Source organism: Salvia splendens, chromosome 2 (genome assembly GCF_004379255.2).
Source record: "Salvia splendens isolate huo1 chromosome 2, SspV2, whole genome shotgun sequence".
NCBI classification, from domain to species: Eukaryota; Viridiplantae; Streptophyta; class Magnoliopsida; order Lamiales; family Lamiaceae; genus Salvia; species Salvia splendens.
In genome coordinates, this window is record NC_056033.1 from 34,999,791 (window position 1) to 35,027,249 (window position 27,459).

Genomic DNA, 27,459 nt, shown 5'->3' on the forward strand with positions numbered 1-27,459 from the left:
TAATAAAAAAAATTACATTCAAAATCAAAAAAATACATTACTTAAAAAAAATCACTCGCCGGCTCCCTCGCCTCCGTCGTCGCCGTCGCCACCGCCACCGCCGCCTCCGTCGCCACTGTCACCGCCGCCTCCGCTGCCACCGCCGCTGCCGCCTCCACGCAGATCGTCATTCATGCTCTCGAGCAATGTGAAGAGAAATCTCTTCTCCTGGGGGTTCGTCGCCGCTCGCCATTCGGCTAACGTCTTCACCATCATCTGGCGCGTTTGTTGACGCGCGAAGTACTTGAGATCCTCTGTAGACTGGCGGTTAAAGGGGGATGCCGACTGGACCTCCTGGGGACCCCCGGCGACCCCCTCGCCTCCTGTTGCGCCCGCTTTTTCCCAGCGGGGCGAGGTCGACGGCCGAACGAACGAGGGTTGGGGAGCACCTGGTCCGTCTCGGGGAGGTCGTGGGAACCACCGCTGCTGCCGCTGTAATCCCCGGTATAGTTCAATCGTTGCTTCTTCGGCCAGCCAGCGTCGACACCTACTCGGAATTTCTCGGAGTCGTTCAGCACAAGATAGCAGTTCCAGTAGGTGAAGTCCTTATACAACCCGGGCTGGGGGAAGGCTTTCTCCGCTATCCTCCTGCAGTCGTCCTCCGTTTGGCCACTACTCTGCATGCGGAGGACGTTGGCGTACAAACCCGAAAATCGGGAGACGGCAGCCCTGATTCGGTTCCACGCCTTCCGGCAATCCTCCCCGTTGTGTGGCCTCCCCTCCGGGCAAAATAGCTGGTAGGCTGCTGCTACCTTGCCCCACACGTTGACGATCCTCTGGTTATTAGAAACAAGAGGATCGTCGCAAACACTCACCCACGCCTTTGACAACGCAACATTCTCCTCGTCCGTCCACCTTCTCCGTACCGTGGGGTCATCCCCACCCGGCTGCGACGACTCCCCGACCTTCTTTCCCTTGCCCTTCTTCTTTGGGGCGCCACTACCCTGCACTGCTCCCCCCGTTTGAACGGGAGTTTCCGGAACTCCGAGACTATCAAACCCCAAATCCGATAACGCAAAATCATCAAAACCGCTCGGCGTGAACTGCGCATCCGTTGGGGTCGATGTGTGCGATGAAGCAGTCAAAAAATCAAAACTGGGGCGATAGACGTCCCCCCGCGTCACCTGCGTCGCCGGTACGCCCCCCGGCGTCCCCTGCGTCGCCGAACCTCCCCCGGGTATCATCTGCATATTGGGTGCCCACCCCGGCATCATCTGCATATTGGGTGCCCAACCCCGCATCGCTGGGAACCCCCCCGGCGGACTCCCTCCGGTCGGCATCCCGGGTAGCATCTGCTGCCACGGGTACATGTTGTAGTACCCGGGCATCTGATTCCATCCGCCTCCAACGGGGATTGGGGGAGTTTGAGAACCGCTCGTCCCTGAACTTGGCTCGTTGTTCAGATCCATTTCTCGGTGTTGATCTTGTACAGAAATTAAGATAGAGAGAGTACTCGTTAATACAAGTGGTGCAAATGAAATTGAAGTGCAAATCGCGTATATATAGTGTTTCAAAAATTAAAAATCAAAAATAAAAAATCTGCTGGGCTATGGGCTCGGCGATCCGGGTGCTGCAATGGAGCCGAGCGGATCGCCCAGCGCATAGCCCAGCGGTTTTTGACCGCCTAGCGCTAGGCGAAATTGATTTCCGGAAAACCGACCGGCGGTTTTCGGATCCTCCAATGGTTTGCCTAGCGACCGCCTAGCGCCGGCGCTCGGTTAGGCTGTGCGCTAGGCGCCATTGTGGATGCTCTGATATTGACAGCTATTAAGTGATGCAATTCAAAGTGCGATGTATATTATTGACAGCTATTAAGTGATGCAATTCAAAGTGCGATGTATATCTCTTAAGATTTAGCTGAACCATTTCTTTAACCAATTTAATTTAATCACCAAAGTTTACTTGTTACCGTTACGTTTTATTGGAGTAAAGGTCTTATTCCAAGCTGAAACCCAGGATAAAATCCATTACCCTCATCCTACAGATTCTCACATCCCAATCCAAATCAACTTTACTTTATTTTGAACCTCCAACGTGAATATTCAAAATTTCCAAAAATTCTTATGTTAAAAAGTCAATCAAAAAACGGACAAGTTATATGTTCTGTTTCATAGTAGTATCAAAGAACTAATCAAACCAATTCACAATCCAATTACCGATTCATGGAATTTTGTGTGTCAAGATTTGTGGTTAAAATGACTCTGCAACAATTTGTGATTGACCAATATAATAGTAACATTCTACAGTTTATTGTCTTTCAGATTATATTGAAATAAGATATCATCGATCAATATAAATTATGACAAATAACCCATCAATCCTGTATGTGGACCCTGTCAAGAGTCACATTGCACAGCTCCCTTGTCCTATCACAAATGTTGTTCAATTTCTTGTCCTATTTTGATGGAGTAGTATTCTTTTACTGCCGCAACAACACAAGCATTCAAGAGTAAGAATATGGTGATATCAGCCCATATGTAGAAACTGCATTCACCAATTGTCACCACAATGTTATGATCTCAAGGCGCCAAAGCAATTGGTGCTTCTCTGCATAACCAGAGGCAGCTTGCCATCACAGACTTTGTACAATCGAGTCTTCATTTCGCCTACTACAAGCTAGCGCAGTCGAGCCCCTCACAAGTCAAGAAAGACACTGGGGTCTGTGAGGCCGCTCATGGTTAGAAATATGCATGTAGCATCAAGAAATCATTTCAAATGAGTAATTCAATACACGAATTATTGAGGAGGAGGATAATTATTCAGCAAACAAATTTTGTTTTTATCTTTCAACTTTGAGCAATTAGCAATATGCAAAATTACAAAAATAAAAGCAAAAGATTACATTCTCTAAAATTGTAAAAAAATAAAGTAACATATTCAATAGCATGGTCACCATTTTCTGAAAATCAAGATTATAACAGCTTTTGTTTTGGTGTGAATCTCCTCCTCCTTCTCCTTCCCACATACTTAAGAAGTTCATCTATAAATATGACTGGTGCAGAGAGCAGCAAGACGAGGAGCCATTCATTCATGCTCAACGGAACCACACCAAACACATTTGCCATGAAAGGGACGTACAGAACAAAGCAGTGCAGAGCGAGAGAAACAGACATGGCCGCCAGCAGCCAAGGATTTGTCCACGGCGGCATTCTCACAAGGCTATTGTCTTCCGACAGTGCGTTCAGAGAGTTCAACATCTCAATAGCAACCAGCACAGACAGTGACAGAGTCATCGCCTTCACCTTACCCACCGAGAAGTAGTCACAGGGGTCTGAGAATGAGATGGCCCCGCCACCACTCACTGTGAAGGGAGACGCAGTGAAGTTTGACCATGTTGAGCACTCCCCCCAGCTGCGCAGCTGAGATAACTCAACCAGGGTGTGCCCATCCGCGACCAGGTTTATGCCTAGAAATGATGCCTGTGTGTACCACATGACAAACACTCCAACTGTTGCAACGGCAACATAAAGCCCTATCACCTGCCAAGGACAACCGTGTAAGAAAGTAATACTACTTGTCCTAAAATGGAAGGACAGCACAAAAAGAGCAAGCAGACCATGTAGCGGAAGAGGATCCACGTGTCAATGAGAGCTTCACTGCTCTTCCGAGGTGGTTTCTGCATGATATCAACATCAGCAGGGTTGAACCCGAGGGCTGTTGCAGGCGGACCATCTGTAACCAGATTCACCCACAGAAGCTGCACAGGTATCATACATTCTGGTAGTCCGAGAGCAGCAGCCAGGAATATGGATATAACCTCCCCTACATTAGACGAGATCATATACCTGATAATCAACACAACTCCATTAGTAATGGATATGAAGCGTATTTGAACCGTGTCTTGTAATGTAATGAAACATAGCATACCTGATGAAGGCTTTCATGTTATTGTAGATCGAACGGCCTTCTGCAACTGCTGACACAATTGTACTGAAATTGTCATCGGCTAACACCATATCTGATGCTTCTTTCGCTACCTAGTAATTGGCAATGTTTCTTGGATTAACTTCTATGATCACATCTCCAACTATATAGTTGCTTTGTACAATAAGCAACATGTTTCTAGACAAAGTAATGGGAAATGCATAACATATAGCTCTGTTACCTCAGTACCAGTGATTCCCATTGCTATTCCAATATCAGCTAGTTTTAAGGCCGGTGCATCATTCACTCCATCACCAGTCATTGCAACAATTTCTCCCATTTCTTTGAGCATCCTCACAATATCCTGCTTATGCCTAGGTTCGGCTCGAGAAAAGACCTTGCCCCCAGGTTTTGACAATATATCAATTTGTTGTTGAGAAGAAAGGGCCATGAACTCTTTACCAGTGAAACTTCTTCCTTGGAGATCCTCGCCTTCAGGAAACAGCCGTATTTCCTTACAAATGGCCTCGGCTGTGGACTTGTTGTCTCCAGTTATCACCATGACCTTGATTCCAGCTCCCCTGCAATCGTCGATTGCTTTACCAACTTCCTCTCGAGGGGGGTCCTGTGATTTGTATAGATTGTTATAAGATACAAATGCAAGTCCCTTTCGTGACTAATAAATAGATTACTTATTATGACAAGATAAGATATGCAAACTCACCCTTATACTAACTACTCCTACAAAAATTAGGCTACTTTCTATGGAGGAGTAGCACGAGGGGTCGAGCAACTTCTTGTGTGCTGGATGAATCTCAGTATAGTAGTCTGAGAACTCTCCAAGATCATCTTTATATGCCAAGCCTAAGCATCTCAAACCCTTTGAAGTCATGTCCAAGAGCCTTGCTAACAACATTTGCCTACAGGTTTCATCCATGGGGAAAGTTGAACCGTCAGCAAGTTGCACATAGGAAGTACGCTCCAGCAAACTCTCGACGGCACCCTACATGAGAAGTACACATCGAAGAAAAGAACGAATCAGTGCACAATGAGAACATAATGAATGGAAAATAGTCTTGGAACATTTCATTTGTGACAGATATACTTGGCCATGAAGTTCTTGATATGATATTTGAAAATGTAAACCAAATCAGAGAGGGTAATCTATTTTTCAGTGAGCGAGCATCCTATTGAAAAATAGCTGCTGTGAGACGAATGGAAGTTACCTTGACAAGAAGTCGATTGCTACCATTTGTCTTGCGGACAATAACGCTCATAGATTTACGGACGCGATCAAACTCTAGTGTTGCAACTCTTTTTGATCTTTTAGCCCACCACTCGCAACATGCTGAGGTGAAATGAAAATGTCAGAAATGATATATACAGAGCAAAAGGGCAGCAATAATGAAGATTAATGATCTGCTCACCTAATTTAACTGCGTTGCGATCAATCAAAAGATTGGATAAGAGCTTCGAATAACGAATCTTGTCCTTTACCTCACTATCAGGAACTCCCATCTTCTCAACCAAAACCTTAAGAGCAGCTTCTGTGGGCAATCCCGTTGCTCTAAACAAGCGACCATCACAATATATTCCAGCATCATTACAAACTGCACAAATCTCAGCCACTGCTTGCAAATTGGCATCCATATTATAACAGTTCCAATCCACTATCCCTCCATCCTTGGGGTCATAAGTTGTGCCTTTGACATGGAGAATTCTAGAAGCTGTAGTCTTACCTCCCAAAGTGAAGAACTCTGTCACTGCCATCTGATTTGTGGTCAAGGTTCCCGTTTTATCCGAACAAATAACAGATGTGCATCCTAATGTTTCCACGCTAGGAAGCTTGCGTACTATAGCATTCTTTTGAGCCATTTTCCGGGTGCCTAATGCTAAGCACGTTGTGATCACAGCAGGGAGGCCTTCAGGGATTGCAGCAACTGCGAGGGCAATGGCTATCTTGAAATAGTAAGTGCATTTATCGAAAGAGAACTTGAAATTCGAAGGCCATCCATCCACAACCTCCCACGAGAGAAAGTATTTGTAGTTGATAAGCCATACAACGAGGCAGATGATGCCAATAGCAGAAGTAAGCCTATTACCAAACTCATCAAGCTTCTTCTTCAAAGGAGTGTCACTCTCTTCCAACGAAGCCTCGTGTATTTGAGCTTGTATCTGTCCGATCTCAGTCTGCATCCCAGTGCTGACAACTATGCAAGTGCAGCTGCCATTGACAACTGTGGTTCCAGCAAAAACCATGTTCTCTTTCAACTGCAGCTCACAATCATCCAAGAATACGGGATTGGTGCCTTTCAACACCGGCATTGCCTCACCAGTCAGAGAGCTCTGCTCGACTCTTAAGGTCGAGGTTTTCAGCACCGCCACCCTCATGTCAGCCGGCACTTTATCCCCTACACGCAGTTCCACTATATCACCGGGAACTAGCTCTCGTGCAGGCAAATCAGGCACCAAATATCCATCTCTCAATACCTTCCCAGATTCACATTGCATCTCCTTCAACGCTTCAAGGGCCTTCTCTGCATTACCTTCTTGCCAAACACCAACTATTGCATTAAGGACCAGTATCAAGACAATGACAAAAGGCTCAACATATGCCTCGAACCCCAACTCCTCCTCGTCACTTCCTTGCAAGAAAGCCAGAACAAATGAGATGAAAGCAGCTAATAGAAGGATTTTGACAAGCATATCATCAAATTGCTCCAAAACAAGTCTCCATAGGGGCTTCCCCTTCTCTTTCTGGAGTTCATTCCATCCAGATCTCTCTCTCCTTTTCTCTGCCTCGTACGTGCTCAACCCTTTGTCTAGCTTCACTCTGTACTCCTTCAAACACTGCTCCACAGACCATGACCATGCCTTAAATGGCTTTTCATCAATTCTTTCTTCCATTTGCAAACAAAATACAAAGAAGATATCTCACTCAAAACTCCTACACAAGAATAAACGCCATTACAATTAGCTGCTTCAGAAAATAAGCAAGTAAATAGATGTATAAATGGCAAATAAAATGTAATCTTAATTTGGAAGAGAAAGAGACATTTGATAATATCAAAAGCCATTAAATTCAGCTATACCGAAACTTGGCCCACAGATGTGAAGGGAGACAATAATTCATCTTGGTTAACCGATTTGAATTTCCACCAACTAAAGCAATAAATACCCCTACCAACTTAATTAACACAACTAAAACATAAGATATGAAAATTCACAGTAATTCTCAACACTCCTGACCTCACGAAACCAACGTATGATCCAAATTCACATAAAAGCTTAGATGTTTGGAATCACAGTATATATAGAGAGTGAAATGAGAGAGACAAGAAGACCCCAGTTGAGAGAAGCCCGCAAATACCTCAAAACGAAGAAAAGTCCATGGCTTTAACTCCAAGCAACAAGGAATCGCTTCTCCCAAATATACAATTGAAAAGTAGTGGAAGAATTTTCAGTCAATATATGCTTTTGTTTGAGAAAGTGGAGAAAATCATTCAAAGAGTGAAGTGGAGAAAATCATTCAAAGAGTGGGGGTTGGATTTGCGTGGGGATAAAAGTGGTAGCATTATCTTCTTTCGAAACTGCTTTCTTCAGTTTAGGACAGAGTGCATATTTTCGAATTTAAAAAGCGGGATAAATGACTCTTTAATTGGGAGGAAAGAAAATGAAGTTTCACTGTTTTTTCATTTTTGCATTGAGTTGACTTGGTGCCTATGAAGACGTGAAAGATTGGAATCTCAAATCTGTTCCTTCCAACAAACAAAACAGTCTGGAGAAAAAATCTTTCTTTTTTCCTTTGTTTAATACAATAATTAAGATAGAAAAATTGGCAAAACAACAAGGCCTGCACCATATAAATAAAAAAATTAAGTAAACTTGCAAGCTACGAATATATTAAAATGTAGAATACAAGAAGGCCTGCACCATATAAATAAAAAAATTAAGTAAACTTGCAAGCTACGAATATATTAAGATGTAGAATGTTCTTTTAAACTATTTGGACTTGGTAAATGTCAATAAATCTTAAAGAATGGGAAATAAAGGAGGAAATGTTGTATACATAAAAATTTGAATTTTGTTGGGATTTAACTGTAGAGAAAAATGGTATACATAAATCATATTGTATTTTGAAATTTGTACAATCTCATATTCCCAACTAGACGAGGTAACCAATGGCCATTCGTGTCATTTTTTTGTACCAACCCTCACAAGGATATATTGATAGTAAGTACAAATATTCACATTATCTCGATGCTTGTCTTGTCAGGCTCCAAAGTAAAAAAAATTGTTAAAAATGAATTATTAACTTGTTGGCTTCCCTTGATTCCGCTCATTCTTATTTCTTCTACATTTCTATCTTCTTTCTACACTTTCAAAATTATAATTAAATTACAAAAGCTAGATGAATTGCAATTATTCTATCCGCCTCAATTTCGGAGAAATATGTGATGATGTAACCGATTTTAAAATGTGGAAGTATTATGACTATGTTAACACCCTTAAGGGTGATGATACATGTTTATATGGTATGTAGTGTGTTTAAAATCGGCTCATCGCATATTTCACTGGAAAAAAAAGAAACTAAAACAATTGTGAAAATTTCATTTTTCATATTTGATTTTCGAAATTTGACAATATTTTTGTGATTATTTAGCAATTTTCCAATCAATCATTTTGTTAAAATTTGTCTCGTCCATCATGTGATAAAAAATTACTACTACTACTATTATTTTTCACACACTTGTATACCATAAGTCAACTGTTGGTAAATATTTGTGAATAAAAGAAATAATTGGGGAGGAATCCGCTCTAGTGGCTGTGTCATATAAACATCATTGTCATTATTCATATATTTCAATCGTACTAAGATCATAAATCATAATGTTTGTACTACTTTTGGTTTTCCCAAATAGGCGCGGCTTTGTCTTCAAATTGACACCAATATTGCTATACATAAATCTTGATGTTGTTCTATACTTCAATTGCTGAAAGTCAATTCAAGTACGGTTTTTACTTTTTACAGTAGTACTATGTAACTAAAATTGGCTTTGGCGCTCCCACTTAACATTTCTCACAATATTATCGGACCGAGGTGTGAAGGGCACCTTAGGATCGGAGTTTCAACTTTTTTGTATGAATGTAACTAAAATAGATTTTGAAAGCGTCTATGTTATTTAACTCCTATTATGATAGAGAAATATAGTACTTTTCCGTTATCTGGAATATGTGAAACTTCATTTCTATAAATAAAATATTTGAGTCTTTCTGAATTGCTATGTCAAAGTCACTAACTAATTTATTATAAATTACGAATAGAATATGCTTTGTTAGTAGGAATATTACAAAACGAATGTTCGAGGAAAGTATCTTGTGATAATTTCCCCCACTCTTTTTAACTTTTCTAACCTTGATAAGTTACTTTTTATAATATGATCAGTCGTAGTCAAATGTACAACATTTTTCTTGTAGAACTAAAACTATATACTATCAAATATCAATATTATAATTGTAATACCAACTGGCTAAAGTTGATACGACATGAGTAGTTACAAGTATTTCGGCAAATTATGCAGATAGGTCATTATCAATCTGATATTGGGCCATAATAAGGTCAAAGATTAATCCAACACAAAGTCGTCAGATTTTTACTGGGTCTCAACCCATTAAATTCGTGCATGTTTGTGTTGAAATTTTTATGTTATATCAAAAATTGTCAGTCCTACCATTAACGTCAGAAACAATCAAATCATCACATTACACTATTAAACTCTGATATTATACGATTAAATATGATATTTTACAATTAAAACATGTTATAACATGATTAAAACATTATCATATTTTAATTTTAAATAATAAAAGTAACTTAGTTATATTTTTTAATTTATAAAAATAGTTAAAATAATAATTTTATTTCTTAACAAATAATCCGAACCAACTCCAAATCATCGGGTTCTTATTGGTTCGACTCGATAAGGACCAAAACCTCATAAGACTTGACCCAAATCATTACTCCGTGCGTGTTTGTGTCGGATCAAAATTTATCAGTCCTACGAGTAATAAGTAATTATAGCAGTTGATACATCAATCCATTATTTTGATCTCTTGATTCTTATTAAATTTTTGTATGACCATTTTTAATACCAATAATGTACTATTTTTATTGAAATTTTTGTATGAACAATTTTAATACTAATAATGTACCACATTTTTAGTATGGTCGTACCAAAAATTGGTACACCGATTTCGTTATAACATACCGCAATGCCGTTATACCGTTATATGATAGTACTCCATTATACATATGTTCGATATTCACAGATACCGTATACCATAAACCATAGTAAATACCTATAGAAATTTTAGATATATTGCAGTATAAAAAAAATGTATACTTAACTAAACCGAAAAGTACAGTATACCCACATCTCTATATTTATTCTGTACGATTTAAATCTGGTATACCAGTTTTCGAAATTTCCCTATCCCTGAATACAACAAGTCCTTTTACCTCAAAACTCAAAAGCAACCGTGTAAAATTTTAGTTTTTTTTATGGCCCAATGATATGACTTTTTTGGAGGCAGCCCATTAATAGCCCATGGACCTAGCCTGAGTTGAATGGTCCCCACCCAACTCAATTTGAAAATCTAGGGTTCTTACTCACACACATAAATAAATGTATGGTATAGTATGATTATGATAGATGCTCGTCTCCAACACTCCGTCACTCCTTTTCTTCATACTTTAATCAACGTCGCTTCTGGAAGCTACCTCCCCTCTGAATTTGCAAGGTGAGCTTTTTTTTGTCTTGTGTTGCGGTTTTATTGATGCATTAATTTAATGTTTTCTTCTGCAAGTCAGAATCTCGTCAAGCGACGAAGATGAGGCCGATTTTTTGCGGAAACTTCGAATACGAAACTCGCCAATCAGACTTGGAGCGGTTGTTCTCCAAGTATGGAAGAGTCGACCGCGTCGACATGAAATCTGGTACTATATTTTACAGGGGGGTTTCGTTTAGAGAACATCTACTTCGTTTTTTTTCTCTCTCGATTCCTTTTTCTGCGATTTTGTTAGCGAATCTGGACTTATTCTGTATTCATTGATAGTAATTACTTTTTTTTGTATGCTTATTTTACTATGATTTGTGTTAAATGATACTAGTATATACTCTTTTACTCTATGTAAATGTTTTTCGGAAGTGGGTATGAGTGAATCTTCCTTTGTGTATGGAGTTTCCAGTGAGTAACCATATGTATGTTCAAAGTGCTCAAAGATGATGTCAATTATACACATGTAACACCTCTGCTCTTCACTTACTACGCATGTAGGCGTGCATATCCATTTTGTAAATATTGCAGGGTCAGTGTGTCCTGAAAAAAAAAGAATTATGGAAAAATCAGGAAATATAGTTATATATACTAGAAGTTTTCGATATTTAAGCGCCTTGTTTTGACGCAGGAACATCTACAAAGGAACCATCTTCTATGCAATAAAAACCTCTAATGCAAAGGCTGCCTACTTTCCTACCTGCTCTCCTAGTTGCAGATGGGAACAGTTCCACATCTCATTCTCCAAATCATCTCATTCATTTCTTCAATGCTAGCATTGCTATCCCACCCAAATGGAAAGGGTGGGGATGATTTTGGCATGCCATGCTTGCCTCAATAATGTTAAGGGATCTAGGTGTCAGACCAGTTCATCATGCCATACCCACCTTCACTAATGTTAAGGCGATCAATGAGTTATATCATGCCATGTCTTCCATTTACTGATCTCATGCTGTGATATTGCTGAAGTATGCTTAGCAATGACTACTCAACTATCTCCATGATCTTAGTTTGCCTCCACTATCCATCTTTGCTTTCATCAGAACCTTCTCATGTTTGCAGGTGTTTTACTTATTTCAAATCTCCACAGGAGAAATAATATACTGGCTTAGTGATGCAGCTCTGTGCAACAGTTGTACTCCTGAATGATATCTGTTGTCTACACTTCTCATATAAGTTGTTTCACCTTCAGGATTTGCTTTTGTTTACTTTGAGGATGAACGTGATGCTGAAGACGCCATTCGCAATCTTGATAATATTACGTTTGGGCATGACAGGCGCAGGTTGTCAGTTGAATGGGCCAAGGTATGTTTGCGTTGTTTGTAGCCTTGATAAAATATGCTATGCTTTTGGTTTACTAAGGCAGCCTTTTGTGTTGTTCATCTTGACAGGGTGAACGTGGTAGGCATCGTGATGGGAGAGCTGCAAATCAAAAGCCAACTAAGACCCTTTTTGTGATAAACTTTGATCCTGTGCGTACCAAAGTCCATGACATAGAAAAACATTTTGAGCCTTATGGGAAGCTTCTCAATGTCCGCATTCGAAGGAACTTTGCATTTGTGCAATTTGAGACTCAGGAGGATGCAACAAAAGCTTTGGAATGCACCCACATGAGGTCAGGAGCCTCACTATACCACATAAAAGACGAAGACAATATTCCTCCATTCTGTTTGTGCTGAATAAGTATATTTATTCTGAATCTTTCAGCAAGGTACTGGATAGGGTTGTTTCTGTTGAGTATGCACTGAGGGATGATGATGAGAGGGGTGGAATGCACGAGAGCCCCAGAAGACACTATGGTAGGCGTGGAGACAGCCCTTACAGAAGGTCACCTAGTCCAGGATTTCGAAGGAGCCGCCCAAGTCCTGATTATGGGCGTGACAGAAGCCCTGTTTATGATAGGTACGCTGGCCCATCACATGACCGGCGCAGGAGCCCTGATTATGGCAGACACCGAAGGTAGATATATATGCATGTCTGACTAATATTATGCGTTTTGAATGAATAACCAAATACATATGAAAAATAGTCTCACTTTATCTACTGCTTGTGGCAAATGTACATTGCAGAAAATATACTCACTTATCTCCCTTTCTATTTTTAGTAGGTCACCTGTTCGAAGATCAAGAACCTGATGGCGAGTGTATATGAGCTCAGCGTTTTAGGCAATGAAGGATATAAGTTTATACACTAGTGTAGGAGCTACACTACTGGTTCTGTATCTTGAATTGAATGGATCTCTTGCTCTGGATTATCTTATTTACGTGCATCTCTTGTAATTTTGCTTGGTTTTGTGTATGAAGCTTATCTCTTTTAGAACTTTATTGTGATTGTGCAGTTACACTTTTTTAGAATTTAATCTATCACCTAAAATAGTAGTACTACTTCACTATTACATAGTAGGTTCTACTACATTTATACGGAGATTGTCATTCCAAGTATTTAAACAAATCCTTCTTATTACTAACTTGGAGTGATATGATATTCTCAAAGTTACTCTCATTACCAATTGGCTTGATAATGACACAAACATAAACTATACAAGAAAACAAGCCATAAAATGGTTTCATGAATAATTAGGAGAATAGAAAGATATAGATGTACTCATAAAAATAAAGAGTGAAGAAGAAGAATCAAGAAGAGGATTTGAGCAAGTCTCCTCGAATGGCCTTATCAAGCCAAGTCTCAGCATCCTCCATCATTCCAGGGCTGAGTCTGACCATGAGAATGCAGAATTCCATCTGATTGAGCGCTCCGTCTCCGTCGAGATCACCCTCCTGCACCATCGCCTCCGCGTCGTCTCTGCTCATCCCTTCCAACCCCAGGAGCGCACAATTCTTCTGCAGGCTCGCCGCCGTGATCAGCCCCTTGCTCGGATCCGCGAGCAGCCGGAATCCACCGCACAGCTCCGCCACGAAGGTGTCGCCGTCCAGCTTGTCCACCATCACCGGCAGCAAGTCTTCATACTCTTTCACCTCCGAATTTGGTTCCATGTCGATGGGATTGGAAGCAGCCATCGAGAATATCAAAATAGTCAACTTTTTAGAAGTATGCAAGGAGGGAAATATGTGATGGCTCTATATAAAGAGAAAGGGTTGTAAATGTAGTATAACGCAAGGTTGTGGTGGTGTAGTATAGTAGGCATTAAATGATCTCAACCGCTTGTGCAATAATGGACGGTTAGATTTTATTTCTAGGTTAGTATTATACTCACGTTTTGATGGCTGCCTAACTGTATAGTATGCCACAATTTTGGAGTGGGCATTGAATTAAATTGAATAAAAATAAGGGCATAGTTCCAATTCCAAAATGAGCGTTTTTTCGAGGAAGGTGCTTATTCGTTTGGAGTGGGGTTGCTGTTTGTGTCATGATACGTGACTCATGGGGAATTGCTTGCTTGTTCTATTGTAAGTGTATCTTCCAAGAAGCTTCCTCCCTCTTCCTCTCCCTATTTTTGGTTTTTGGACCAATTCTATATCTTCTGGTTTTACCTCTTTACTTTTATACACTGTCACATATAATTAGGGATATCAATCGGGTCAGTCCACCGAATTTCGGGCCAACCCTATGTTGGAAGATCTTCAAATATCCTGCACAATCAAAGAAGAGATTATATGGAATCAAGGGAGAAGATTAGGGGAAATCAATCACACACAATTAGGAAGATATTGTACACGGTTATTGTCACGACCGCCCCTTAGGGTTAATCAATACGGGCGATCGTGATTAAAAGAATTAAATAGAAAGACGAAAAGAATTAGGGTTTCAACACAAGTTGGACCAACAATTAATATTCAAAGGAGTTGATACGAAGTTGACATTGTCCAACAAAATCTCAAGTATTCAATAACCAAATAATTAAAGTTGCAAGCCCAATAAAAGATAAGTGAAAGCAATGTCACAGCGGAAACGACCAAGAGAGAGAGAGTGACGTCATGTGTGAAGACACAACGACACCCATAATTCAAAGACAACAGTTCATTCACCAATTAACTTGCTCAACACCACCGTACTCTCGTCGCCGCTCAACCTGCACATAAGGAAAACACATGCAGGGCTGAGTACTATAAAAATACTCAATGGACTCATGCCGAAAACATTTTCAATAAAGATTGTCAATTTATCATGCCATACTTAAGTGACTGCCGGGGTTTAGCTTTAGAAAGGCCCGAGGCACTAAAATCATTTTCCCATAGTAAAAGTCGACTTATCAGTCATTTTCCCATAGACGTTAGCCATATCTGCCAATACATGACTTGGAATGTGGCCACAAACCAAGCCACTAGACCGGCCAGCCCGTACGCTAGCACACGATCTACCATAGGTGTACACTAGTCCAAGTAGGGTTTGCGGCCCTACGAGGACCCGAATTCGATTTATATAACAATGGCACATAGCCACATCAGATAGGCACGTTAAAAATCAAATCACGGCATGATAAATACAGTTTCATTTCCATCGATAAAATATTTAGGACGTTGTCCTGCTGGGGTTTGGAGCCCCTTGCACAGCGGAAGTCATGCATTCACAAATAAATCAGATCTACGGATCTATTTGACCGATTATGGGATTAATTAACTACATGTTAAACACAGAATTGCATCCAAGAACGCACATAATTCATGTAAAAGGAATTAAAACCTAAAACATGAATTCCTACGGTTTAGAATTACCGATCTGATTCTCCAAAGAATCGAGGATTGCTTGCGCCTTCTCCACGTGATGTTCTTCGTACTCAACCACGAATCTTCTAATCTGTATCCCGAACTCAGAATCTGACCTTTGGGTGGGCAAAGCTTATCAGAATCGAAAAGGGCTTGATTAGAATGAAGACAGAATATCAGTTTTCTCAAAAACCGATTTTTCGTCCACCCCCACAGGGGAGCACGAAAATTAATTATTAATTCTCATTGAATCTCCTTTCTAATCTCCTTTTATATAGAGTTATGATGGGCCAGATTAGGGATCCATGGAGGTTGGACTTGGGCCAAACCTGTTGGACTTTTACTAATTAAATTGAGCCCCAATTTAATACAAGTCCAATAGAATATTATTATCATCCACTATAGTATAATAATATTGACTGCCCGTCCAATCCCAAATTACGAGTAATCCGGGCTTTACCTCTTTAATTTATTATTTCTCGTGTTTAAGATATAAATATCCATTAATTAATTTAAGTCTGCTATTTGACTTTAATTAATTACTATCTTTTTCCAAGAGTTGTCTAGTTCAAAATCTTTATTTATTATTCTGGAATAAATTCCAACCGGCCGGGTTTCTGAATAATAAAACCTTTTTCGAACACCTCTTGAGGATATTATCAAACTGGACTCACCCAGCACACGATTCATTGCAATAACAATACTAGCACCTCTAGACATTGATCACCACTACCCAAGATACCAGGATTCTTGGATTGCGAAAAATCCGCACCATTTGATAAATCAAAGTAGTGCATAATCAATATCGTATGCTCAATGTTATGTCAACAATGATTAAGAAATAACAATCACCGAGACCTCGTCTTTCAGTAAATAGCAAAAAAAGACTTATCTCAACTGTTAGATCCTTCAGTGCTATACCACACCAGTGTCGTTTATTTCCTAAGGTAAGGAAACATGCGGACTGACACTGCAACCTTTCACGATAGATAGCCAAAGCCTATCTGGGTTATGAAATTCTATTTCTCTTCTACAAAGGACCGACTGCGTCACCTTCTGTGAACGTCGTTCACGACCAGTCTACTATGCAAAAGAATTAGACTTATTTGCTTCTTATACATTTAAATGTTTGAGAAACATCTTATAAATGCATAAGCAAACACTAATGCGACAAAATTACTTCTTATCGCCTTGGGATAAAAGTGGATTGTAGAGTTTATTGTATACAAGCAATTCTATCCGTGCAACATGCTCGAAATATGCTTTTCAGTATACCAATTCTAACAATCTCCCACTTATACTCAAAATCATGCTTTCGAGTATACCCACTGCCAAAACTCTCCCACTTATACTCTAAGCAGGTCTCGGGCCATGATACATCGAACTACCGTACTTTTCACCTCATGTGTAAAACATGTTGCCATATAGGCATTTTGTGAAAAGTTCTGCCAGGTTGTTCTCTGATGATATCTTGGAAACCATAACGTCTTGCTTCGCACTTAATCCTTAATTAATTTCATACTTCATATCTATGTGATTGCTTAGCTTTATCAGATCGTGTTTCTCTCGAGTTAGACATATGACTAGAGTAATTATAACAAAATATAATACTCATACACATACTCAGAATCACGGTCAAAGCTATTAGGAAGTTACTGAGATTAACAACTCCTAACGTTAACACATAGTCAGAGGATAACTCGATCATCAATCAATTATAAAATCGAGTGGATGTAACCTAAAGGACATAACATGGATGTCTGGTAAACTAGAGCATACCGTTTAGTCTTTTTCAAGTACTATAGTATATTCTTTACCCAATCCAATGTCCTTGGCCATGGTTAAAATGATATCATGCTTCTATGCCAACGGCAAAGCTAATATCTAACTTAATACACATCATAGCATATATGAGACTTCCAATTATGGAACTTGTCTCATTCTTCTTGATCTCATTCAATGTCGAAAAACACTTGACTAGAGACAAAATAATTCCATCTAGAAAAAGAAAAACCTTTTCTTAGAATTTTCAATGCTAAAGTGTTTAAGTATTGTGTAGATGTAGGATTCTTTAAGAAAACATACATTCTTTTTCTAGCAATCTAATGACACAGATGCTTAGAATGTAACTAGATAATCTTAAATCCATCATCCTTAAACTGGGTAGACGACCAGTTTCCTACGCTAGATAACCCTCTGAGTTGTTTATCAACTTTTATAGATGTCATCATCGTAGAGTACCAAGAATACCAAATATAGTGCACTTTCAACTTTCTTGCCCTGTATTACATAATCATTAAGATGTTCCATGCAGATGATCTCCTCAAGACTTCTACTTAAAGAAAACTGTCTTGATAATCATAATACATACATCCTAATTTATGTAGGCTACAATAGACAATATACAGATCGACTTAGGCAAAAATGGCAGACGAGAATATAATTCTCTCTGGGTATAACCCTTTGCCATTATTCTAGCCTTCTGAGATCCATGCTTACACTTGCAGGTCACTAGCATCCCACTGACTGAAATAGTCTATGGGTAGTATCGCAAGTCTTGCAAACATTATTGTCTATTTAAGATTGTTATTCATAATCTATCATCTTATCAAGAATGATTATCTGAAAAAGTCATTGCGTCCTTGTAGTTACACTTACAGGGATTATGTTCAAGTTGATCTAAGACTGAGTCTTAAGACTCTTTTAGACCCATGAACTTATTATGTTCGCAAAGAACGCTCCCACTACGACACGACTTTTACAATCTTAGGTACAAATGTTGATTTTCTTAGTGCATAAGTTTCTAATGGTATGACTTCTTGGTTAAGGTGAAAAATAGATATTCTCATTATCTTGAGAATTACCATGTTTGTTAGGCTTGTAGTTCTCCTCATGATCTTCATCAAAGAATCTAGTATTCGTGTAAACAAACACATATCTTGCAGTGAAGATTATAGAACATGTACCTTTTCTATCATTTGAGACAACCTTAAAACATACCTCAGTACACACCTCCAATTACTTGGATACATTTTTCAAAACATGTGTTGGAATAACTCCACACCTTGAGATGTGCTGGACTAAACTAGGCTCTAGTCCACAACTCGTGTGTTGTAGAAGGTACGGATGTTATGATAGTTTCTTTAAGGTATAACTCGTTGTTTCCAACGTATATCCCATCACTGATAAGGTGTTATTGAGTAAAACTGTTCACTTATCGAACTTGTCTTCGAGAGACTTCGATATCTTCTTATATGACTATCCCATTCTTTAGAAGAACGCTTGGAGTAGTCAACTAGGATTTAACTCCCACTACTGATCTTAACTCATTTGCTCGTCTCCCATGGTGTAAACCATTGTGACTTACTAGTCTTTCTATGTTGCATCTCTATAAGTATTCTGAATCCCTTGAACCACCAAAGGATTCTAACTTATAGTGCATCAACCAGACTTTCTTGACCTTCAAGCTATTTAACAAGCAAGTTGTTAAAATCTCGATAGTCACTTGAGTTAGACAAAATCAGTTTGAACAATTACTAAGTACTTTCTTGGCCTTAAGTCTAAGTGCCATAAATACTTTATTGTTCATTGTATAAGAAGTTGAACTGTTGTGTTAAACTCAATCTTGTTGCAATTATATTGTTTAGATACTATGATGTACAATTTGTTTTTCTATGGTACTATGATAGATATTCGAATCACATTTCTCAATAATGCACGCATTATAAAATGAGATATCGAACATCGCTTAATCATAAACAAGTTTAGAAACTGAAACTAAATTCTTTCTAAACTAAACTGTACCAATAAAACAGTCTTATACATCAAAACAAAACAATAAAGTGAGCATAAAAAATAGCTCCCACTGCAACAACTGCCCAACTGGACGTAGATCTCTCCTTTAGAAGTTGCATTGTTATCTAAGCCATTGTCCTTCTATATAAGAGGTCAATCCGACTTACAATGCATCTTCTCTTTGCCTTTTCACCAAATTTTTCTTGCTTTTCTTGCTTTCAGCATGCATTGATGACAATTCAGCTCTTCCCTCTTTCCATTGCTAGTCTTCTGTTCGATTGAACTAAGACATAGGAAAGATGCAGCCTTAATGAATTCGTCAACTATCATGTTATCTTCCTCCAAAAGTAATAAAGTGAATACAATGCTGAAGGTTTCCAACTTTTCAGTAACAACCTTCTTGTACTCACTTCTTATTACATTTGGCGATGAACTGAGTGTAGAAAATATTTGAGTAACTAAATCAGAAGATTCCTCAAAACATTCTATCTCTTGTGGATATTCCAATAGAATCTGGACAACGTCCTTATTGGATATCTCTTTATCATCAATAAAAACCAAGACTTGTCTCACTACTTAAAAAAAATAGTTTGATCTTCTTCCTCAAAGAACTTGTCAAGTACATGCATAAAATGCATTCTCAAACTTTCTTTGTGGAATTTTGTCGAGGAAATGGAGGACATGAATTGGTGAATACAAACTTTAGTTTTCAGCAATGAGAATCTTATCCATTTACATTTCCAGTCTACATAATTTTGGCCTTCGAGTTTGATTTCATTAAGGTTCGCATACATTATTAAGAATTTGGCTGAGAAGAAATAAAACTATTTATCACATACTATGCTTGATACATAATCGCAAACAACCACAAAACAATTTATGTATCTCACAACTGTGAAAACCAAATAAGTACGCCTCTAGGGAGATCATACAAATTTGGATTCCAACAATTTCCTGGTCACAATACCGACGAATAGTCCAGAGACCACTAAGGTGGCATGGCCGCCAAATATTGCCTAAGCTTTAACCATAAATATTAGCATCTAGGAATTTCGTTTCTGTTTTGATACTCCTTCTAGGGAAGGTCGCACGCCACTAACAAAATTCCATAGCTATCTTATAAATATGTTTAAACATATGAACTTGCAATTTCGTAGGATTATGGCTCCCACTAGGGTGGGTCGCGATAATATTAGAAACATGCTTCCAGTTTAAACAATTTACCATTAAGAAGTCTAATCTTATGAACTTGCTATTTCGTAGGATTATTGCTCCCACTAAGGTGGGTCGCGATAATATTAGAAACTGCTTCATATATAGACCAATTTATGGAGACCATATACAACACACTGTTGTAATTATCGCTTAGTAATTTTAAACATGGTTTTGCATAATTATCACATAAGTAGATAAGGCAGATAATCCACTTAAAATAGATTAACACCAAATAAACAGATAAATCCATTTAATTCATGGTGATTAATCATTGGATAATTATTTAAATTATTTAATAAATCTAGGAAGATTTAATTAAATAATTAATTGCTTATCTTATCCAAAATAGGAATTTCGGATTTGTTAAGATTTATCTTGGATAATGGTTATCCAAATTAATTTAGGATTTATCTAGATAGAATTGAATCTATCTAAATCCTCTTAGGATTATTCTAGATTTTACATGGATAAAATCAAATCCTAAAATTCAAGATAATACTGACCTTGGATTATCATTATCTAAATCTTACCAGGATATTTCAGGATAAAAACAAATTTCTCCAAATCCATAAGACGAAGATAAAATCCAATCACTCTAAGATTTAAGAAAATCTTAAATTATTTAGAATAAGAAACTAGAATATATCATATCTATTAGGATTTATTCTAGATAAAATTAACTTTATCAAAATCCAATTAGATTAGGATTATCTTGTATTATCTTTATCCAAATTTATCTAGGATATTATCTAAATAGAAATAAATCTATTTATATCCATAAAATTAGGATAAACTAGAATTAATATTAATTAATTCAACTAGGATTTAACTAGATAGAACTAAATCTATCTTAAATCCAAAAGATAATTACAATACTGGATTAACAATTATCTAAATCTTCTAAGATATATTCTAGATAGATATAAATCTATCAATATCTATAAGATAGAGATACATTTAATTATCTAAATCTACTAGGATATTTTCTAAATATAATTAATTCTATAAATATCCACAAGATAAAGATAAACATGGATTTTAATTATCCAAATCTACTAAGATATATTCTAGATAGATATAGATCTATCAATATCTACAAGATATGAATAAACTTAATTAATATTTATCTTAGTCAATAAAGGATTCAATAAGATAGAATAAAATCTATCTAAATCCATATGACCGAAATAAATTTAATTATTCATCCAAATTTATCTAGGATTTCTCTAGATATAATTAAATATATCTAAATCCATTAAATAAGGATAAAATCCAATGTAATTAATTATTTATCTAGTCTAGCTAGGATTTATTCATATAGAATTAAATCTAAATAAATCCATAAGACAAAATAAAATAAGATTAATTATTATCCTAATTTATCTAGAATTTGTCTAGATAGAATTTAATCTATCCAAATTCATAAAATAAAGATAAATATTCAATTAATCCATGATTTAATCAAAATTAAATTGTAGATAATCCTACTAAAGATAGATTCAAATTTTATTCAAAATTAATCTTGAATTTATCCAAAATTAGTTTCTAGGATTGGGGAAACCCTAACTAATTTGGAAAGTTGCGCTGCCACACGAGCCCGGAAATGCCACCAACGAGCTCCCACTCGGACTGCAGCCGCTGCTGCCCCGTCTCTGCCGCACAAACGCCGCCGTTGGAGCTGTGCACACTGACTGCTGCACGAGGTTGCCCAGCCACCCGTTGTGAGCTGTTCAATGTCTCGCAGCTGATCTGGTCAGCCACTGTACCGCATCAAGGATAGCTGCTGCAGCTGCATTACCTCAGCCGCTACTGCCCTCGATGTGAACCAACAACACGATTGCGACTCGTCCTCACATATCGCAACGATATCATAATTGTAATTCAATTCACCACAATCACGTACAAACACGAATTGAGAATTAAATCACGCTCCATGTAATTCCCCAATATAATCATTATTATTCCATGTAATCATTACTACTTTATAAATATAAAGTGATTCAAGTAACAAAAACATATAATAAGGATTCATATACATGTTTCCGTGAGAAGTCAATCAAAACGAGAGCGCTCAATTGTTAATTGTTCTTCGTGTTCGTACATTCGAAGCCAAATTAAACACGAACCAAACAATAAACATGAGCAATTCACATGAAATTAATCCACATAATCAGAGCCAAAAATTGGCTCTGATACCAATTGCTGGAGTTTGGAGCCCCTTGCACAGCGGAAGTCATGCATTCACAAATAAATCAGATCTACGGATCTATTTGACCGATTATGGGATTAATTAACTACATGTTAAACACAGAATTGCATCCAAGAACGCACATAATTCATGTAAAAGGAATTAAAACCTAAAACATGAATTCCTACGGTTTAGAATTACCGATCTGATTCTCCAAAGAATCGAGGATTGCTTGCGCCTTCTCCACGTGATGTTCTTCGTACTCAACCACGAATCTTCTAATCTGTATCCCGAACTCAGAATCTGACCTTTGGGTGGGCAAAGCTTATCAGAATCGAAAAGGGCTTGATTAGAATGAAGACAGAATATCAGTTTTCTCAAAAACCGATTTTTCGTCCACCCCCACAGGGGAGCACGAAAATTAATTATTAATTCTCATTGAATCTCCTTTCTAATCTCCTTTTATATAGAGTTATGATGGGCCAGATTAGGGATCCATGGAGGTTGGACTTGGGCCAAACCTGTTGGACTTTTACTAATTAAATTGAGCCCCAATTTAATACAAGTCCAATAGAATATTATTATCATCCACTATAGTATAATAATATTGACTGCCCGTCCAATCCCAAATTACGAGTAATCCGGGCTTTACCTCTTTAATTTATTATTTCTCGTGTTTAAGATATAAATATCCATTAATTAATTTAAGTCTGCTATTTGACTTTAATTAATTACTATCTTTTTCCAAGAGTTGTCTAGTTCAAAATCTTTATTTATTATTCTGGAATAAATTCCAACCGGCCGGGTTTCTGAATAATAAAACCTTTTTCGAACACCTCTTGAGGATATTATCAAACTGGACTCACCCAGCACACGATTCATTGCAATAACAATACTAGCACCTCTAGACATTGATCACCACTACCCAAGATACCAGGATTCTTGGATTGCGAAAAATCCGCACCATTTGATAAATCAAAGTAGTGCATAATCAATATCGTATGCTCAATGTTATGTCAACAATGATTAAGAAATAACAATCACCGAGACCTCGTCTTTCAGTAAATAGCAAAAAAAAACTTATCTCAACTGTTAGATCCTTCAGTGCTATACCACACCAGTGTCGTTTATTTCCTAAGGTAAGGAAACATGCGGACTGACACTGCAACCTTTCACGATAGATAGCCAAAGCCTATCTGGGTTATGAAATTCTATTTCTCTTCTACAAAGGACCGACTGCGTCACCTTCTGTGAACGTCGTTCACGACCAGTCTACTATGCAAAAGAATTAGACTTATTTGCTTCTTATACATTTAAATGTTTGAGAAACATCTTATAAATGCATAAGCAAACACTAATGCGACAAAATTACTTCTTATCGCCTTGGGATAAAAGTGGATTGTAGAGTTTATTGTATACAAGCAATTCTATCCGTGCAACATGCTCGAAATATGCTTTTCAGTATACCAATTCTAACATGTCCTTATTTAAAAGAAAGCCCACCTCGAGTGCTTAATTTGAAATTACGTTCTTTCCCTTGCGATCACGATTCCCTTGCGATGATTCACCTTTAACAATTTATATAACACATAAATCAACACACTTTCAAATTAAATAAAAAGATGCATGCCTCCTAAGCAAAGTTATTTAACTCGTTTTATCTCGGTTTTCGATTATTCGGCGGCCGCTTACGCCCCTAATTCCTCCGTTGGCTCCTCGTATTTTCCTCAACGATATCAAAATAAAATCCCCCAAAAAAAAATATAAAGGTGTGTAATTAAAATAACGCAACCACTTTCCCTCGTATTATATTTATTTCGGACTTATGTTATAATTATTCATTCGTTGAAATATTCTGGAATTAATTAAATAATTCCCCACAATTAATTTAATTATTACTCAAAGATTTAATTAGTTATTGGCCCAAGGATTTAATTAAAAGCTCATGTCTTAATTATTTTCTCCACCTTATACCTTCAATTACAAATTAAAGCCCAAAGATTTAAATGGATCTCATAGATTTAATACATCCTCCCATTAACTTATGAGACCCAAATCTAAAAACAAGAGCCCAATTTTATTAAATCAAGGCCCAAAGCAAAATGGCCCAAAATAAAAAAAACTCTTCCCCCTCCCAGCAACCCGTCTGCCTCTCTCTTTACTCTCCTTCTTCTTTCCAATTTTCCCCCAAATGAAACACAAATCAAGTGATTCCCCTGCTCCCTCCATCTCGGTTCTCTCTCTTCTCTCTCCCTCTTCTTCTTTCACTCTCGACCAAATCGGAAGGAACCCCCCCATCCATTCGTCGCCTGCTCCGATTCACCCTCGCCGCAGCTCCGTCATCGCCGCTGCTGCTCAGCCAGGGGATGCCGCTGCTGTCGCTGCCCGCCGTGAGAAGCTGCGACGCCAGCCCCGGCTTCGCCTCCACCGTCGTCGCTGCTCCAGCCGCCCCAGCTCGCCGCCGCTGTTGTCGGCTGTTACCGTGCCTGCTCCGGCAGCCTCCGAAACTACACCGCGCAGCCCCGAAACAGACCCGACGCCTCCGACACCGACTCTCCCCGCAAGTTAAGTTCTCAGATTTGATTCCAGTTCTTTAAAAGTTCGATCTTTTATTCCGTTTTCTTTGTTTAATCGCTTAAGAGGTAAATTACAGATTGATAGGTGGTAGTGTTTGATGTAAGAATGCAGCAGTTTCAAAACGTATTTGGTTGGAGGGGGTGTATACCTCAACAATCTGAGACGGGTAAGCTGTAAATAATAGAGGTTGTGGCTTCTATCTTCCTTTCTCTTGGTTTCTGCCAGAAATATGTTCATGTGTCAAAAGAGGATTTATTTTGGAAGAGGATGATAGATTTTCTCTGAAATTACCTCTGGTCAGATTGGTAATGGAGACTAGCAGTGGATTGGAAAGAGCGTGTGGCTTGAATCTCTTTCTCGGTCCTGTTCAAGAAGTTCAATGAGTTTGACGATTTGATTTAGAAGTAAAAACGTGTACGGAGATGGAGATTGCCAAATTACCTTGAACTGAAATTTGAAGAGAAGTTCTTGTTTTGCTGCAGAGATGGGAATGAGGAAACGAAGAGTGCAGTCTGTATTATAGAGGAGTAAGAGATTTGGTTGAGAGGTTGGAGAGATTTGGGGAGAGATTCATGAGGGAGAGACGGTTGTTGAGGGGGGTTCAAATTCTTTTCTCTTTTTTTTTTTACTTACTTTGCATTTATCTGGTATTTATTTGCAGATTACGGAGGAGGAATATCTTTTCACGGAGGAGGAAGATATCAGCAGGATCTTTATTTAAATTTGTTTAATTCGCGGTCCATTGTATTTTATTTTAAATTGTGCAGTCCGCAATTTATTTATCACGGACTAGATTTTCATAATATTTATTTTATTTATTGGATCCAACACGGAATTGAGTCCAATAAATATTCCTCACGAACAGGAATTAATTAAATTTGCGCAGTCATTGTTTCACAGTTTCTAGTCCAACAACAATTAATCCACCAATAATTAATTCACGGACTTCGCGAAAATAATATCATTAAAACCAGTACTTTCGGGTTCACAAATTAGGGTTTAAAAAAAACGGGGCGTTACAGTTATACCATAATTATGCTTACCTTGTATAGTTCTTCCTAGGCCTATATTACCAATGTACAAAGTTAGTGTGAATAATATACAAGAATTATCCCTAATACCTAGTTTCTACATGGTATCCGAGCAGGGGCTCAGGAAACCTTCATCATAGCCCAGAAAACTATACCTTCCTCGACCTAAAAGGTGAGAAGAATAACCAGCCAAAATGGCAGAAGACAAACCAGAAATCACCGAACCAGTAGCCGAGAAAATCAGATCAAGCAAGAGTGTTACCGTAGCCTTTAAACTAAACGGCCCGAACTACCCACTGTGGGCACGTTTAATGAAGGTATCCATAGGCGGCCGAGGAGTCTACCGCCATATATCTGGTGTCCCACCTCCACCACAGCCGGGGGAGAAAGAGTATACCGATTGGGATGAGATAGACTTGATAGTCTTCTCCTGGATTATCGACAATATGGAAACCAATATCATTGCCGATTTTGCACATCACCAAACGGCGAAAGCGTTATGGGATACACTAGCCGTAACCTTTGCAAGTTCGGCAGATTCGTATCTCATATACGACCTGCGAGACAAGGCGAGTAGAATTATGCAAGGAGAATCAACATTGGAAGCATACTGGAGCAAACTCCATGGATTGTGGATCAACATTAATCGATGCCCACACAAAATAGTAGATTGCTGCGATAAAGGGATAGCACAGTACCGAGATATCAAGGCCGAGTTAAGGTTGTTCAAATTTCTTACCGGATTAAACGAGAAATACGACTGGATCCGACGTGAGATTCTCAAGGAGAATCCCTACCCCTCAGCCAACGTAGCGTATGGATGGGTGAAACGGGAGGCAGCTCGACTCAAGATCATGTCGCCGGCATCCGATTCGACCTCCATCACCGTCGGGAATGAGACATCATCGGGGTCGGATTCGGGTTCGGAGCGCGCGAGTACCGTCCACCACAGAACAGAGGACAACCATCGACGCAACGCAGCACCCCAACCGCCGGGGAAACAACCGACCGGACAAATCCAAACTTTGGTGCTCCCACTGTGGATTGCAAAAACACACAAAGGAAACTTGCTTCCAATTAGTAGGGTATCCAGAGTGGTGGGAGGAGGAGAAGGCCGGAAAGGCGAAGGTAGCCATCGGAACAAGCAGCGGTGGCCGAAACCAGACAGAAGGGGGACGAGAGGCATCAGCCTTTCAAGAAAGGAAATCCGATACTGGAGGTCTCCTAACCGACGGTGGCGGACGCAGCT

General features: G+C 38.7%; 3 protein-coding genes and 1 long non-coding RNA gene across 6 annotated transcripts; 2 read left to right on the top strand and 2 right to left on the bottom strand.

The window, feature by feature from the left end:
• Positions 1-2,794: 2,794 nt before the first annotated feature.
• LOC121792389 (calcium-transporting ATPase, endoplasmic reticulum-type-like) lies at positions 2,795-7,591 on the bottom strand. Of its 2 annotated transcripts, none has more exons than XM_042190308.1 (8): positions 7,274-7,591; positions 5,331-6,850; positions 5,130-5,251; positions 4,628-4,906; positions 4,145-4,528; positions 3,907-4,016; positions 3,596-3,824; positions 2,795-3,518 (listed from the first exon to the last, which is right to left on the bottom strand). In XM_042190308.1, exons 2-8 carry the CDS (start codon positions 6,808-6,810, stop codon positions 2,952-2,954), a joined length of 3,171 nt encoding a protein of 1,056 aa, XP_042046242.1. In that variant the 5' UTR covers positions 6,811-6,850; positions 7,274-7,591; the 3' UTR covers positions 2,795-2,951. The 2 variants fall into 2 exon arrangements, with proteins under 2 accessions (XP_042046242.1, XP_042046243.1); XM_042190309.1 differs by lacking the exon at positions 7,274-7,591 and adding an exon at positions 7,153-7,263.
• Positions 7,592-10,552: 2,961 nt separating this feature from the next.
• On the top strand, positions 10,553-13,064 carry LOC121792390 (serine/arginine-rich splicing factor RS31-like). 2 transcript variants are annotated; one of them, XM_042190310.1, is made up of 6 exons: positions 10,553-10,704; positions 10,775-10,900; positions 11,933-12,045; positions 12,132-12,355; positions 12,448-12,699; positions 12,845-13,064. In XM_042190310.1, the coding sequence occupies exons 2-6, from the start codon at positions 10,795-10,797 to the stop codon at positions 12,873-12,875; spliced, it is 726 nt and encodes a 241-aa protein (XP_042046244.1). In that variant the 5' UTR covers positions 10,553-10,704; positions 10,775-10,794; the 3' UTR covers positions 12,876-13,064. The 2 variants fall into 2 exon arrangements, with proteins under 2 accessions (XP_042046244.1, XP_042046245.1); XM_042190311.1 differs by lacking the exons at positions 10,553-10,704; positions 10,775-10,900 and adding an exon at positions 10,918-11,802.
• A 115-nt stretch (positions 13,065-13,179) lies between these two features.
• On the bottom strand, positions 13,180-13,980 carry LOC121792391 (calcium-binding protein KIC-like). Its single transcript, XM_042190312.1, has one exon. The coding sequence runs from the start codon at positions 13,755-13,757 to the stop codon at positions 13,374-13,376; it is 384 nt and encodes a 127-aa protein (XP_042046246.1). The 5' UTR covers positions 13,758-13,980; the 3' UTR covers positions 13,180-13,373.
• A 10,266-nt stretch (positions 13,981-24,246) lies between these two features.
• Positions 24,247-26,078, top strand: LOC121792393. Its single transcript, XR_006048874.1, has 2 exons — positions 24,247-25,345; positions 25,481-26,078. It is a non-coding gene; the product is annotated as an uncharacterized LOC121792393 (long non-coding RNA).
• Positions 26,079-27,459: the final 1,381 nt, after the last annotated feature.

Bases quoted from the DNA above. Each gene is read 5' to 3' on its own strand.
- LOC121792389 (XM_042190308.1), bottom strand. From the start codon at position 6,810: ATGGAAGAAAGAATTGATGAAAAGCCATTTAAGGCATGGTCATGGTCT. The intron at 4,529-4,627 runs GTGAGTTTGCAT...TACAAATCACAG, and splicing joins TAGGAGTAGTTAGTATAAGG to GACCCCCCTCGAGAGGAAGT. The intron at 4,017-4,144 runs GTAACAGAGCTA...GCCAATTACTAG, and splicing joins TGGGAATCACTGGTACTGAG to GTAGCGAAAGAAGCATCAGA.
- LOC121792390 (XM_042190310.1), top strand. From the start codon at position 10,795: ATGAGGCCGATTTTTTGCGGAAACTTCGAATACGAAACTCGCCAATCA. The intron at 10,901-11,932 runs GTACTATATTTT...TTTCACCTTCAG, and splicing joins CCGCGTCGACATGAAATCTG to GATTTGCTTTTGTTTACTTT. The intron at 12,046-12,131 runs GTATGTTTGCGT...TCATCTTGACAG, and splicing joins TGTCAGTTGAATGGGCCAAG to GGTGAACGTGGTAGGCATCG.
- LOC121792391 (XM_042190312.1), bottom strand. From the start codon at position 13,757: ATGGCTGCTTCCAATCCCATCGACATGGAACCAAATTCGGAGGTGAAA.